The 14,067-nt window shown below is 35.9% G+C and overlaps 1 protein-coding gene across 1 annotated transcript in view; it reads left to right on the top strand.

The window, feature by feature from the left end:
* LOC123622807 (ankyrin repeat domain-containing protein 26-like) overlaps positions 1–10,333 on the top strand; it is a 34,368-nt gene extending 24,035 nt beyond the window's left edge. The window contains exons 8-12 of the mRNA XM_045529427.1: positions 1,093–1,380; positions 2,304–2,506; positions 3,505–3,754; positions 8,910–8,955; positions 10,144–10,333. Coding sequence (XP_045385383.1) covers positions 1,093–1,380; positions 2,304–2,471 — 456 coding nt within the window. The 3' untranslated portion in view covers positions 2,472–2,506; positions 3,505–3,754; positions 8,910–8,955; positions 10,144–10,333. The remainder of the gene's footprint in view (positions 1–1,092; positions 1,381–2,303; positions 2,507–3,504; positions 3,755–8,909; positions 8,956–10,143) is intronic.
* Positions 10,334–14,067: the final 3,734 nt, after the last annotated feature.

Raw genomic sequence — 14,067 nt, 5'->3', positions numbered from 1 at the left:
TTTAGCGAAGGCTGAGTAGGGCCAGCTCATTTCTTCCTCATGTGACAACAGCGGGGGTGACTTGAAGCTGGGGACTAGACTCACTTAAAGGCATGTTCATTCATATGTCTGGCCGTTGAAGCTTACTCTTTTGCCTGGCACTCTAGCTGGGGCAGTCAGCTGAAATGTCTATACAAGGATTCACCATGTGGATTGTGCTTCCTCACAATATTGTGGCTGGATTCGAAGGACAAGCTTACCCAGAGGGGAAAAGTCAGGTGGAAGCAGAATTACATTTTCTAACCTAACCTTATAAGTCACACAACAGTTCTGTCACATTATAGTCACTAGAAACTGGTTACTAAAGCCAACCCATACTCTGGAGAGGGAATTTCATGGGAGTTATATCAAAAAAAATTTTAGACATGCCTTAAAATCACTATTTCACTCACCTGTTATAAATCAAATCAGCATTCCATCTAAAGGAAAGTAATTTGTTCCAACTCAGTACCACCAAAATCCCAGCAAGTATTTTCGTTTGTTTTTGTTTGGTATGCTACCTTATTCTGTGTAAAGTAACAAAGGATTACAAGACAGTGCTGTAGAATTAAGGCATTTTTATTAAAAAGAGAGTATAGATCTTGTCATTAAACTTCTATAACGAGATATGATTGCTTTGTAACTCCAGGAATCATTGCTCCTTGGAAAGCAATTAAATTAGCGTAAAACCTTTGCAGTTCATAAAAATAGTTCAGTGTAATGTCTGTAAAATTTCTTTAGAAATTTTTTGGGAATAATGATGGAGGAACGGGTATAAGACTTCCTACTAAGCAAGTTTAAGGAAGAAAGAATTGAATTAATCATAGACAATGTCCTAAGATCAAGTGTAAATGTTGTGTGAAAGAGTAAAGTATGTATTTTGTGAATCCCAGTGGTTTAAACTTTGCTCTTGATTTTCTGAATCATTCAAATGTCCATCTTTGAAGAATCTACTACAGTATAGATAGCATTTTATTGCAGCTCAATGTATTTCAAAATGTGTTATTAGTTTTCTGATACCCTATTCTCAGCCTACTTCCTTCATTATTAAACTACATTATTTTATTCATGCAGGTTGATGACATTATGGAATCTCTGGAAAATGTATGTTCAAGATGTCGCTATCTGGATGCCAAGAATGAAGTTGATCAAGAGGAATTATTCTCTATGAAAGCAACACAAGAACAATGTGAGATGCTAGAGAAAGAGAACATGAGGTTGGAAAAAGAATTTTGGGACCTCAAAAACCATATGCAACAGATGGTAGATCTTGGTGAAATTAAAATGTATAAAGACGACATTGAAGAAAGAGCAACACAGGATGTTGTAGAAAAAATAAAAGAAGTCAATCTATTTTTGCAGGTTAGTTAAGTGTGAAACGCACTTTCATTCATTTCACTGCAGATGATACTGTGATGTGTTCATTGTGTGTGTTTCCTCTACTTCCGTTATAGCAATTGGTTTTGTAGATTTCTAGAAGGAAGGTGGCATATGCTTCTCCCTTTAAATCTTTTAGTTTCTATCATAATTATAAATAAATTCATCTTTGAGAATATTGAAGCTCCTTAGACAATCATTTGATTATTAAGGCCAGTTAGCATAAAACAATACTATTAGGGAAAGAAAAAATTGTGATTTAGAAATTATACTGTACTCTCAAGTTTCTTTTTAAGTTAAATTGCTCAACTTTTTAAATTTTAATTTGATTATATTATTCTTTGGATTATTAGAATTCATGAGTACTAATTTAGTAATGATTCTTTTTTTATAATTCCGATTAAATTATCAATTTAGTTGATAATTGATGTTCAATATATTAAACCTCAGCTTCTTTTGTCACATATTTAAAGTTGTTCTCGGAGAATGGGTGTCCTTCTAGCATTGTGGGTGGTCAGCCTGGGAGTATCACTTGAGACTACAAATTGGAGTTAAGCCTGGGCATCGTAATAAGATACCATCTGTACAAAAAGTAGTAAAATTAGCCAGGCATGGTGCTGCACATGTGTATTCCCAGCTACTGAGGAGGCAGAGGCAGGAGGATGGTTTGAGCCCAGGAATTGGGAGGCTGCAGTGAACTATGATCTGGCCACTGCACTCCAGCTGCAGTGACAGAGACACTATCTCTAAGAGTAGAAATAAATAAATAAAAGACAGACACTGTCTCTAAAAATATAAATAAACAAACAAAATAAAATAGCTCTCTGATTCAAAAGTAAAGGAAACAAATATACAGGAATTGTTCAGGTGAAAGGATACTAAAAATGTATCCTTTTTATGTGTTTTAGTCACAAGCGGCATCTGAAGAATACATAGAACAGATAAAAGAGGATCGTGTGGCTTCAATAAGGAGTCAGACAGAAGTGACAATTAAAAATCTGGAATCTGAAATCTCCAACATGAAATTTTCTCAAGGAGAAGTGGAAAAGTATAACCCCCTGTATCAAGGAGAATGAAAAGCTGGGGAATATTTGTTGAAGAAAGCAAAAAAGTAAGTCAAAATATGGAATAGAAAATAAATTAAGATCATTAATTTGCCTTGAATGCATGCTTTTTAGTGAGATAGGTTCATGAGATTAGTGGGAAGTGAAAGCTAACTAGATAACAGAATTTTGGAAAACAATGTTAATAAATGAACTATCTTTAAAAATGGTAGTCCAGGGCAGTTTATGACTCTCTCTCTTGTTTGGTTATATATGGTTTTTCCCCCCTTAATATTCTCGTGTAGTTAACCTTACCTTATAGTCTTTCCTTGAAGTATTTTTCAAGCCTTATAACTTGGTATTGTTGTTATACAATTGCTTGTCACCATTCTGCTCATAGAAATATTACGAGTTTAACTACTTTCTGGAAGATTACAACTTAAACTGAAAAAATAAAGGAGTATGACTACTCTAGGCACATTTTGACATTCAGTAAATTAACTTCTTTACATTGGTTTACTAAATACAATTATTTCTACCTTTTTTAGGGATAATCCTTTTATGATATATATTTAAAGAGTACAACATGATGTTTGGATATATTTGTACATGGAGAAATGGCTATTATACTCAAGCAAACTAACACATTCATAATGTTCATTATCCCTTACCCTTTAAATACAAGTATTTCTAATGGAATCCTCAAGAATCTTATAAATAAGGCTATTCCAGGGGGCAGCAAGTGTTACCTGTTAAGCCATACATCATTGATAGAGATTTCTCTCCCCTCCTTGCTTTACTTGAATTACTTATTTTGTAGAAATTCTCCTATATATACATATATATAAGTATATATATAAACACACACATACTACATATATATACACACACACATACTTCTGTAGAACAATTGTAAAACTATAACTGCATACAGTAGGCATGCTGTGATACATTTTCACAGTTAAAACACTATTTAATGGGAAATTCCATTTACTCTTATGGTAATTTTTTTAAAAAATGCCATCATTTAGGAAAAAATGAAATACTAAACATTTGTCTTTTGCAGTTTTCGCAGAACTCCTGAGCGACTAGCAGCGTCCAGTCGCAATCTTGTTGAGGAGACACAGGGGACTGGAACTTGCTTTCCCACTCGAGCTATGAAGACGGGCACCTTCTTCTATGAAGAATCACCTTCTGTTGGAACTGTTCATAATGGCTTAGGTCTTCACAGAGAGCTTTCTTCAAGAGAAAACTCAATGTTCTTTTCCTCATTCCCATGGACTTCAGATGCCAACTTGGAGACCTACTTGACTGAGGTTAGTTATATTGTCTTCTTTCCTTTGGGTTTCAGATTTCTGATATAATTCTTGTTTCTCATTTGGTGAAATACTGTGTTGTTAAAACGACCTATGCATGATAAATAAAGGTCATAATTATCTGTGTTAATAAAGAGAAGAAAGTGAAAATTTTCCATTCTCTTCAAGTCCCTGCAGCTGTCATTTTCAAGAGATACCTGTATATTAACATTATTCAATATATGGAACTAAAATGACAGGTTTGAAATTTCTTTAAAAGCAGCACTTAAGTTAGATTTTAGAGACTGAATCTTATTGCCTAATAACTAAAGGCATATTGCAAGGTGCTTTGGCTTACTTTCTAGTTGATTTTAGTTTGGCTATTGTTCATAACCCTTTTAAAGTTTTTTGTACCATCTTGAATTTTCCACCCTTAATCACAAGTCAATGATTGCCATCCAAGCACTTAACCACAAATAGATGTTTATTATTAAAAGCAATCCAAGATAAATAAGTTTGAGGAATTAAATAAACCTATAGTATTTAGATTAGATTTTAAATTAAAATATTTGTCATTTTCTACGTAAAAGTATATCTTTAATTGCTATGTTACTTACAGCATTTTTATCTTAATTACTGTAAAATTAGGCTATTGATGGGCAGTTTCACAGCACTTTTTAAATACTTAAATCAAGCAAATATTTGAATTTTTTAATTCAGGATATTATGGGGGTACAAACATTTTGGTTACATGTAATACATTTGCCTCACCCAAGTGAGGGCTACAAGCATGTCCTTCCCCTATAATGGTGTGTTCCGCTTCCGTTAGTTGTGGATTCCCCCCCAGCCCCAGTCCCCCACCTGATTGGCACCCAATGAGTATTACTTCCATGTGAACACCTTAGTGTTCCAATTCGATGGTGAGTACAGGTGGTGCATGTTTTTCCATCCTTGTGATACCTCATTTCAAAGGATGGGCTCAATCTCTATCCAGGATAGTATAAGAGGTGCCAGTTCACCATTGATTTTTGTAATTGAGTAGTATCCCATGGTATATATACACACCACATTTTATTAATCCACTCATGTGTTGATTGGCACTTGGGTTGTTTCCACTTCTTGGCAATTGTGAATTGTGCTACTATAAATATTTGAATGGAGATGTCTTTATTGTAGAATGTCTTTTGTTCCTTTGGATAGATGCTCAGTAGTGGGATTGCTGGGTCAAATGGTATTTCTATTTTTGGCTCCTTGAGGTGTCTCCAAATTACTTTCAACAGGGGTTGTACTACTTTGCAGTCCCACCAGCAGTGTATGAATGTTCTAATCTCTCCACATCCACGCCAGCATTTGTTATTTTGGGCCATTCTCACTAGAGTTAGGTGATATCTCATTGTGGTTTTGATTTGCATTTCCCTAATGATTAGAGTTGTTCAGCACTTATTTTATATGTTTGCTGGCCATTAGTCTCCCTTCCTTTGAAAAGTTTCTGTTCATGTCCTTTCCTCATTTATTGATGGGGTTGTTTGATTTTTTTCTTGTTGATTTTCTTAAGTTCTATATAGATTCTTCTTATCAGCCCTCTATTGGATGTGTAGAAAGCAAATATTTTCTCCCATTGTGTAGAATGTCTGTTCATTCTAATGATAGTTTCCTTGGCTGTGCAGAAGCATTTTAATCTGATCAGGTCCCATTTGTTTATTTTTGTTGCTGCTACGATTGCTTTGGGGGTCTTCTTCATAAATTCTTTACCTAGGCTGGTGTCTAAAAGAGTCTTCCCAATATTTTCTTCAAAGATTCTTAAGGTTTTGTGTCTCAGGTTTAAGTCTGTTATCTGTCATGAGTTGATTTATGTGAGAGGTGGGGATCTAGTTTCAGTCTTCTGTATGTAGATATCCACTTTTGCCAGCACCACCTATTGAACAGAGATTCTTTTCCCCAATGTATATTTTGTCTGCTTTGTCGAAGACTAGATGACAATATGAGGATGGTTTTATATCTGGGATCTCCATCCTATTCCAAAAGTCTCTATCTCTGTTCCTGTGCCAGTACCATGCTGTTTTTGTTAGTATAGTCTTGTAATAAAGTTTGAAGTCTGGCAGACTGATGCCTCCCAATTTATTTATTTATTTTTTTTTGCTTAAGATTGCTTTGGCTATACGAGGTCTTCTCTGGTTCCAGAAGAAACATAGAATTATTTTTTTCTAAATCTGTAAAGAATGATGGCAGAATTTTGATAGGGATTGCATTAATTCTGTAGATCACTTTAGGTACAATGGACATTTTAACAATATTGATTCTGCCAATCCAGAAGCATGGTAGGCATTTCCATGTGTTTAGATCCTCTACAGTTTCTATTCTCACTGTTTCGTAGTTCTCCCGATACATGTCTCTCATCTCCTTCCTTAAATATATTCTAAATATTTAACTTTCTTGGATGCTGTTGTGAAAGGTGTTGGGTCTTTGATTTGATTTTCAGCTTGACTGTTATTGGCATTTATGAATACCGCTAATTTGTGCGCAGTAATTTTGTATACTGAGACCGAATTCGTTTATCAATTCCAGGAGTCTCTTGGTTGAATCCTTGGGATTTTCTAGATATAATAGTATCTCATCAGCAAAGAGTCAGAGTTTGACGTTTTCTGCCCCCATTCAGATGCCTTTCATTCCCCTCTCCTGTCTGATAGCTCTGGAAGGACTTCCAGCACTCTGTTGAATAGAAGTGGAGACAGTGGGCAACTTTGTCTGGTTCCTGTTCTAAGCGGGAATGCTTCAGTGTTTCCCCATTGGGTATGATATTGGCTGTGGGTTTATCATATATACCCTTAATAATTTTAAGGAATGTCCCATCTATGCCTATTTTGTTAAGGAATTTTATCATAAAAGTGTGCTGGATTTTGTCAAATGCTTTTTCTCCATCTATTTGGAGAATTATATGGTCTTTGAATACGGTTTCTATTCCCCCATGTATATTATTGTCTGCTTTGTCAAAGATCAGATGGTTGTATGTGGATGGTATTATATCTCAGTCCTCTGTTCTGTTCCATTGGTCTGTGTCTCTGTTTTTGTGCCAATACCTTGCTGTCTTGGTTACCATAGCCTTATAGTTTGAAGTCTGATAATATGATGCCTCTGGATTTCTTCTTTTTGCTTAAGATTGTTTTGACTACTTTGGCTCTTTTCTGGTCCCAAACAAAGTGTAGAATTATTTTTTCTAGATCTGTGAAATATGACATTGGTATTTTGATGGGGATTGCATTGAATCTGTAATCAACGTGAAATGTATGGACATTTTAACGATGATTCTACCGATCCTATGAATGTGTTATGCTTTTCCATTTTAAGTCATCTGCAATTTCTTCCCTCAGTGCTTCATAGTTCTCCTTGTAGAGATCTTTCACCTCCTTGTTTAAGTAAGTACATTTGTAGGTATTTTATTTTCTTTGTAGCTATTGCGAATGGTACTGAGTCTCTGATTTGACTCTCAGCTTGACTTGTTGCTATATAGGAATGCTCCTGATTTGTATACATTGATTTTGTAACCTGTGACTTTGCTGAATTTAATTATCAATTCCAGGCATCTCTTGGTGGTGGAGTCTTTGGGGTTTTCTAGATACAAGATCATGCCGTCACCACAGTGGAATAAAACTAGAAATCAACTCCAAGAGAAACACTCAATTCTACACAAAGTCATGGTAATTAAACAACCTGCTACTGAACGATCATTGGGTGAATAATAAAATTAAGACTCAAGTCAAAAGATTCCTCAAACTGAATGACAAAGGGGACCCCATCTCTCAAAAACTATGAGATTCAGCAAAAGCATTCCTGTGGGCAAAAGTCATAGTCTTAAATGCCTACATCAAAATGACAGAAAGATCACAAATTAACAATCTAACACCAAGCCTCAAGGAATCAGAAAATGAAAAGCAAACCAAATGCAAAGGCAGCAGAAGAAAAGAAATAACTACTGTCAGGGCAGAACTAAATAAAATGGAAAATAAAGAAACAACAAAGTATCAATGAAACAAAAAAATGGTTCTTTGAAAAGATAAGCAAAATTGATAGCTCTCTTTCTAGATTAACCAGGAATAGAAGAGAGTGGACCCAAATAAGCTCAGTCAGAAATGAAAAAGGAGGTATTACAACGGATACCACAGAAATTTAAGGCCAAAAATGTCATCTGGAAATACTATGAAAATTTGTATGCACATAAACTTGAAAACATAGAGGAAATGGACAAATTACTGGAAACACACAACCTCTCAAACTCAATCAGGAAGAAACACATCTCCTGAACAGACCATTAACAAGCAACTAGATTAAAGCAGTAGTAAACAATCTCACAACAACAGAAAGCACCGAACCAGATGGAATCACAGCTGAATTTTACTAGACCTACCAAGAAGAACAATTAATTCTACTCCATAAATTATTCCATAATTTTGAGAAGGAGGGAATCCTCCCCAACTCATTCTACAAAGCCAGTATCACCTTCATACCAAAGCCAGGAAAGGACAGAACAAAAAAAGAAGACTACAAGCCAATAGCCCTTACGAATACAGATACAAAAATCCTCAAGAAAATACTAGAAAAAACTAAATTCACCAGCACTTCAAGAAAATAATCCTGCATGACTGAGTGGGCTTCATCCCAGGGATGCAAGGATGGTTCAACATACATAAATCAATAAATGTGATTCACCACGTAGAAGGAAAAACAAAGACTGTATATGATCATCTCAAGAGATATAGAAATTTTATTTTAAGGAAAAATTCATTAAAATGAAAAACTGTTCACACTTTCATAAACAGCAGGGTTTTGCTAAGAATTACAAAATAACAGATTCATGTGAAAATATAACTTGAATTGCCTAACCCTTGTACTAATAAGAGAAAGTGTCACCCTTCTGAAATGATGCATACTCAATATACCAATTATTAATTTTACTTTTTATGAGATTAATCTAAGCAGCATTGCACATATACTCTATTAACTAAATGTAAAATAAGTAGGGTTTTTTTTATTTATGTGATTATTTTTCTATTTAAGCAATTGTGAAGTTAAGTCTAGTTTCCACAAATATTTAAAGCCACATTATGTAAGTGATATATGATTCCCATGAAAATGTCTGTGGTTTACTTAAACATTCTAAATAATATTTGACTTATTTCAGATGACACACAAGTTGGAACAAAATATAAGTATGGAACTACAAGAAGGTATGCTGTGAAAATGTATGAATTAAATTGGCATTAATGACTTGATTTCTGAAATCGACCATAAATACCAAGTGGCAATCTTTTCTATTGTTTGGTTAATAGACACTACACTTCCTCTTACACACATGTAATGAAAGATGTGAAAACATTAACATTCATACTGAACAGTATTCTTATGCCACATTAATTCCACATGGCTTTAAAAAATCTCATGAACTTTATGTATCTTTTTTTTTTCTGTCTCTACACTTTATTCACTGCTGCCATCACTATGATACTGTCAGTCAGCACATGAAACAATTCTCTGAAAACCAAGGCATCATCAGCTTCCTGGGATTACGTTAGTGATTTAAGGCCAAAAGACCCCAGGCTCGTGTAGTAACATTTAGCCAAGTAGTGACAGTTCATTAGCAGTCACTTGACTGGTGACATTTTAAATCAATCATTTACTTTGTCATTAGTGTACTTTCTCCCTGAGGAAAAGTTCCATATTCCTTAACATGGGAAAAACACCCATATCAACTTGGTTCTTGTCAATGTATTCAACTTCATCTCTTGCCACATACCTTAGTCTGCCCCTTTGCTCTAGCATCTCACAAACTAGACTACTTAGAATTCCACAGTGCTCCTCCTTATTGCCCCTGCTTCCTCCTCCCTTTACCTGGTATGCTTTTTCCTTGCTCTTCAGCTATCAACTTGCATATCACCTCTACCACAAAGTCTACAATATTGACACAAAACTTGGACAGATGGGCCTCCTGTGTGTTCCAGTAGTGCCCTGTTTTATACTTGTTGTGGTCTCTATGACTCTGCATGGGAGTGGCCTGTTTGTCTGTTTTTTCATGTTATATTATTGTTGAGGACAATCATATATGGACTGTATCAACCCCACCTCGTAATTCCAGTGCTTGTCATAGTACCTCAGCATATGGTTGTTGAATAGGGAATGAAGAATGAGAAAAAACCAGAATCTCTGATACTTACCCACAATGATAATTACTAATTCAGTGGGCAACTGCGGGCAAATTATATTTAACAGTAATTTTGTATTGTCATTGTACATACATATTTCTCATTCTTTTTGATAATGATAAAGTTTCCAACTGTTTTTTACTGACTTACACTTAGTTCCTATGAAATCTTTTAGCTAAAGAATAGAATTCTTTTCCTTTTTCTTTTTCTTTTCAGGTCTTGCTGAATTAGAATCTGGATGCTCTTCTCTAGAAAAGCTTCTCCTCTAGGATCCACTGATGAGGCAGATATAAATCAAGATATACTTTGGACAGCATCATCACAATATGTACCATTTTTGAAAAATTCTATGATCTGAAAGACTTTTAAGTGGATCTTGCAAATAAAAAGCAGTTTTACCTCCTTAGACTATAGAAATATCAGGTATTTATTTTTTATTCTTATTTTTATTTTTTTGTTATTTATTTATTTACTTATTTATTTATTGAGACACAGACTTGCTCTGTTGCTGGGACTAGAGTGCTGTGGCATCAGCCTAGCTCACAGCAACCTCAAACTCCTTGGTTTCAGTCATCCTCCTGCCTCAGCCTCCCAAGTAGCTGGGACTATAGGCATTCACCACCATGCCTGGCCAATTTTTTCTATTTTCAGTTGTCTGGTTAATTTTTTATTTTTCTATTTTTAGTAGGATGGGGTCTCACTCTTGCTCAGGCTGGTCTCAGACTCCTGAGCTCAAGCGATTCTTCTGCCTCGGCCTCCCAGAGTGCTAGGATTACAGATGTGAGCCACCATGCCTGGCCTGTCAGGTGTTTAAACAGCCAAACAACCAAATTTTCACCAATACTTGGTTGGAGTAAATTGATGGCCGATTTTTTAAATTTAATTCAGGATATTATGGGGGTACAAACATTTTGGTTACATGTTATGACTTGGCCACACCCAAACCATAATTTGAGGCATGCCTTTTCCCCTGTACAATGCCTACCATGTCCATTAGTTGTGAGTTTACCCACCCCCAAGCTCCCAATCCCTGAAGAATATTACTACCATGTGAGCACCATAGTGTTGATCACTCAGTGCCAATTTGATAGCGAGTACATGTGGTGCCTATTTGTCCATTCTTCCGATGCCTCACTTCGGAGGATGGGCTCAAGTTGTATCCAGGAAAATATAAGAGGTGCTAGATCACCATCGTTTCTTATAATTGAGTAATATTCCATTGTATACATATACCAAATTTTAATAATCCACTCATGAATTGACAGGCACTTGGGTTGTTTCCACATCCTTCCAATAGTGAATTGAGCTGCCATAAACATTCGAGTGCAGATGTCTTTATTATAGAATGTCTTTTGTTCTTTTGGGTAGATGCCTAATAGTGCTACTGCTGGAGCAAAGGGTATTTCTGTTTTTAGCTCTTTGAGGTATCTCCAAATTCTTTTCCACAGAGGTTGCACTAATTTGCAGTCCCACCAGCAATGTTGTATGAGTGTTCCTATCTCTCCACATCCTGGCCAGCATTTGTTGCTTTGGGAGTTTCTGATAACAGCGATGGCCAACTTTTATTTTACAATTTTTATCACTATGCAGACAGATATTTCACTATACTAGACAGATACAATGATACCTGTCTAAAGCTAGTGATTGACAGATTTAGCTTTAAGGCCAGGCATGGTGGCTCACGCCTATAATCCTAGCACTCTGGGAGGCCACGGTGGTAAAATTGCTTAAGCTCGGGAGTTGAAGGCCAGCTTGAGCAAGAGACCCCACCTCTACTAAAAATAGAAAAACTTAGACGGGTGTGGTGGCACACACCGGTAGTCCCAGCTACTTGGGAGACTGAGGCAGGAGGATCACTGGAGCTCAGGAGTTTGAGGTCGCTGTGAGCTAGGCTGACACCATGGCACTCTAGCCTGGGCAACAGAGCGAGACTGTCTCAAAAAAAAAATGTAGCTTTAGACAGATATCATTTTGTATGCTGGTTCTGTGGTCATTGTCAATGTTTGGAAGTATTACAATTGTTATAGTGCCATTAAACTTATATAATTTTAATTTTAAGCACTGATTTATATGGCTATTTTTTCCTGGAGAAATAAAGTTTACCTAATAAGTCTTTTCACTTTTTCTGTTCATTCGTCCATTCGTTTGTATATTTTTAATTAACTTGTTGAAACAGTCTTAAAATTAGAGAAAAGTGCAAGTTTTAGTACAAAGAACATTTTCTCCTGCATCATTTCAGAGCAAATTGCTGATGTTATGCCATCACCCCAATAATCTTAGTGAGTATTCTTACAAGTCAAGACATTCTGCATAACTGCAATACAACCTTCATGATCAGAAAGTTAACATGAATACATTCTATCATGTAATCCTCAGATTCTTTTGCAGTTTTATTACTTATCTGCAATGTCCTTTATAGCAAACAGATCCCATTTGGATGCATGGATGCATTTAGTTGTACTGTCTCTGAAAACCCTTTCAGTCTGGAACAGTTCCTCAGTCTTTCCTTGACCTTCATGACTTGGAATCCTTTCAAAGTAAAGTCCAGTAGTGCAGAATGTCCCTACATTGGTTTTTTGTGATGTTTCATTATCAATTAGATTTAGATGATGTGTTTTTTTAAGAGAGTGTCACAGAAGTGATCCTGTGGTCTTCTCTTTGTATCCTAGCATATGACGTACGATCTAATTTGTCGTGTTACTGGTGATGTTAGCATTGATCACTAACAGTGGCTGGTTTTGAGTTTTGAATTGCTGAATCAGCCAAGCATGATATCTTAAATAAATCTCACTTGGTCTTGTGTGTAATTCTTTTAATATACTTGGTGTATTCAATTTGCTGACATTTGGGGGTGCAGATTTTATTTCTAAATCCATGAGTGATATTGGTCTGTTGATTTGTGTGTTTTTGTTTTTTTTTTACTATCTTTATCTGGTTTTGATGTCAGAATGATACTGGCTTCATAAAACTATTTGGGAAGTGACCTTATTCTTCTATTTTCTAGAAGAGTCCATGTAATGTTGATGTTAATTCCTTGAGTGTTTGGTAAAAATTTCCAGTGAAACCATCTAGGCCTAGAGATTTTGGGGGAGAGGGAAGTGTTTCATTACAAATTCTATTTATTTCTTTTATAGTTACAGAGCTACTGCGGCTCTCTATTTCATATTGGCTCAGTTTGGGTAATTTGTGGTTCTTCAGAAATTGTTCCATTTGTTTTTTATTTATTTTATTTTTTTTATTTCAGCTTATTATGGGGGTACAAAAGCTCAGGTTATATATATTGTCCATGTCCCGCCCATCTCCCTGAGTCAGAGCCTCAAGCGTGTCCATTCCCCAGACAGTGCGCCTGGCACTCACCATGTAGTCATACCTCCATCCCCTCCCCCCACCCCCCACCTCTCTGAGTCAGCACCTTCATATATGGCCATTCCCCAGACAGTGTGCAACGCACTCATCATGTAGGCATACACCCATCCCCCCACTCCCCCCCACCTCAGTCTGATATCCAGTTGGTATCATTCCCCAATGTGCATTTAGGCGATGATCAGGGAATCCAATTTTCTGGTGAGTACATGTGATGCTTGTTTTTCCATTCTTGGGATACTTCACTTAATGGGTTCCGACTCTCTCCAGGAGAACCAAAGAGATGTTGTATCGCCGTTATTTCTTATAGTTGAGTAATACTCCATGGTATACATATACCACAATTTACTAATCCATTCGTGAATTGATGCCATTTGATCCAGCAATCCCATTATTGGGCATCTACCCAGAAGAACAAAAGTCATTCTATAGAAAAGATACCTGCACCCAAATGTTTATAGCAGCACAATTCACAATTGCAAAGATGTGGAAACAACCCATTTGTTATACCTAGTTGAGTTGATGAGCATCTCATTTTTCAGTAGTATTCACAAATTATTAAAAGGGTCTGCTGTGATATTTAGTGTTTATCTCTGATATTAGTGATCCCTTTTTTCTCTCTTTTAATCTTTCTCATTCTTGCTAAAAGTTTGTTGATTTGATTTGTTTATAATTTTTGAAGAACTAACTTCCAGTTTTACTAATTTTCGTTATTCCTTTCCTGTTTCCTTACTCCTTTCCATAAAGCTTTTCCTTTTTTTATAATGTAAAGTACTT

The sequence above is a fragment of the Lemur catta genome, chromosome 17 (assembly GCF_020740605.2).
Source record: "Lemur catta isolate mLemCat1 chromosome 17, mLemCat1.pri, whole genome shotgun sequence".
Classification (NCBI taxonomy): Eukaryota; Metazoa; Chordata; class Mammalia; order Primates; family Lemuridae; genus Lemur; species Lemur catta.
Note: the sequence above shows the minus strand (reverse complement) of the source record. Positions and strands in the feature narration are given on the sequence as shown.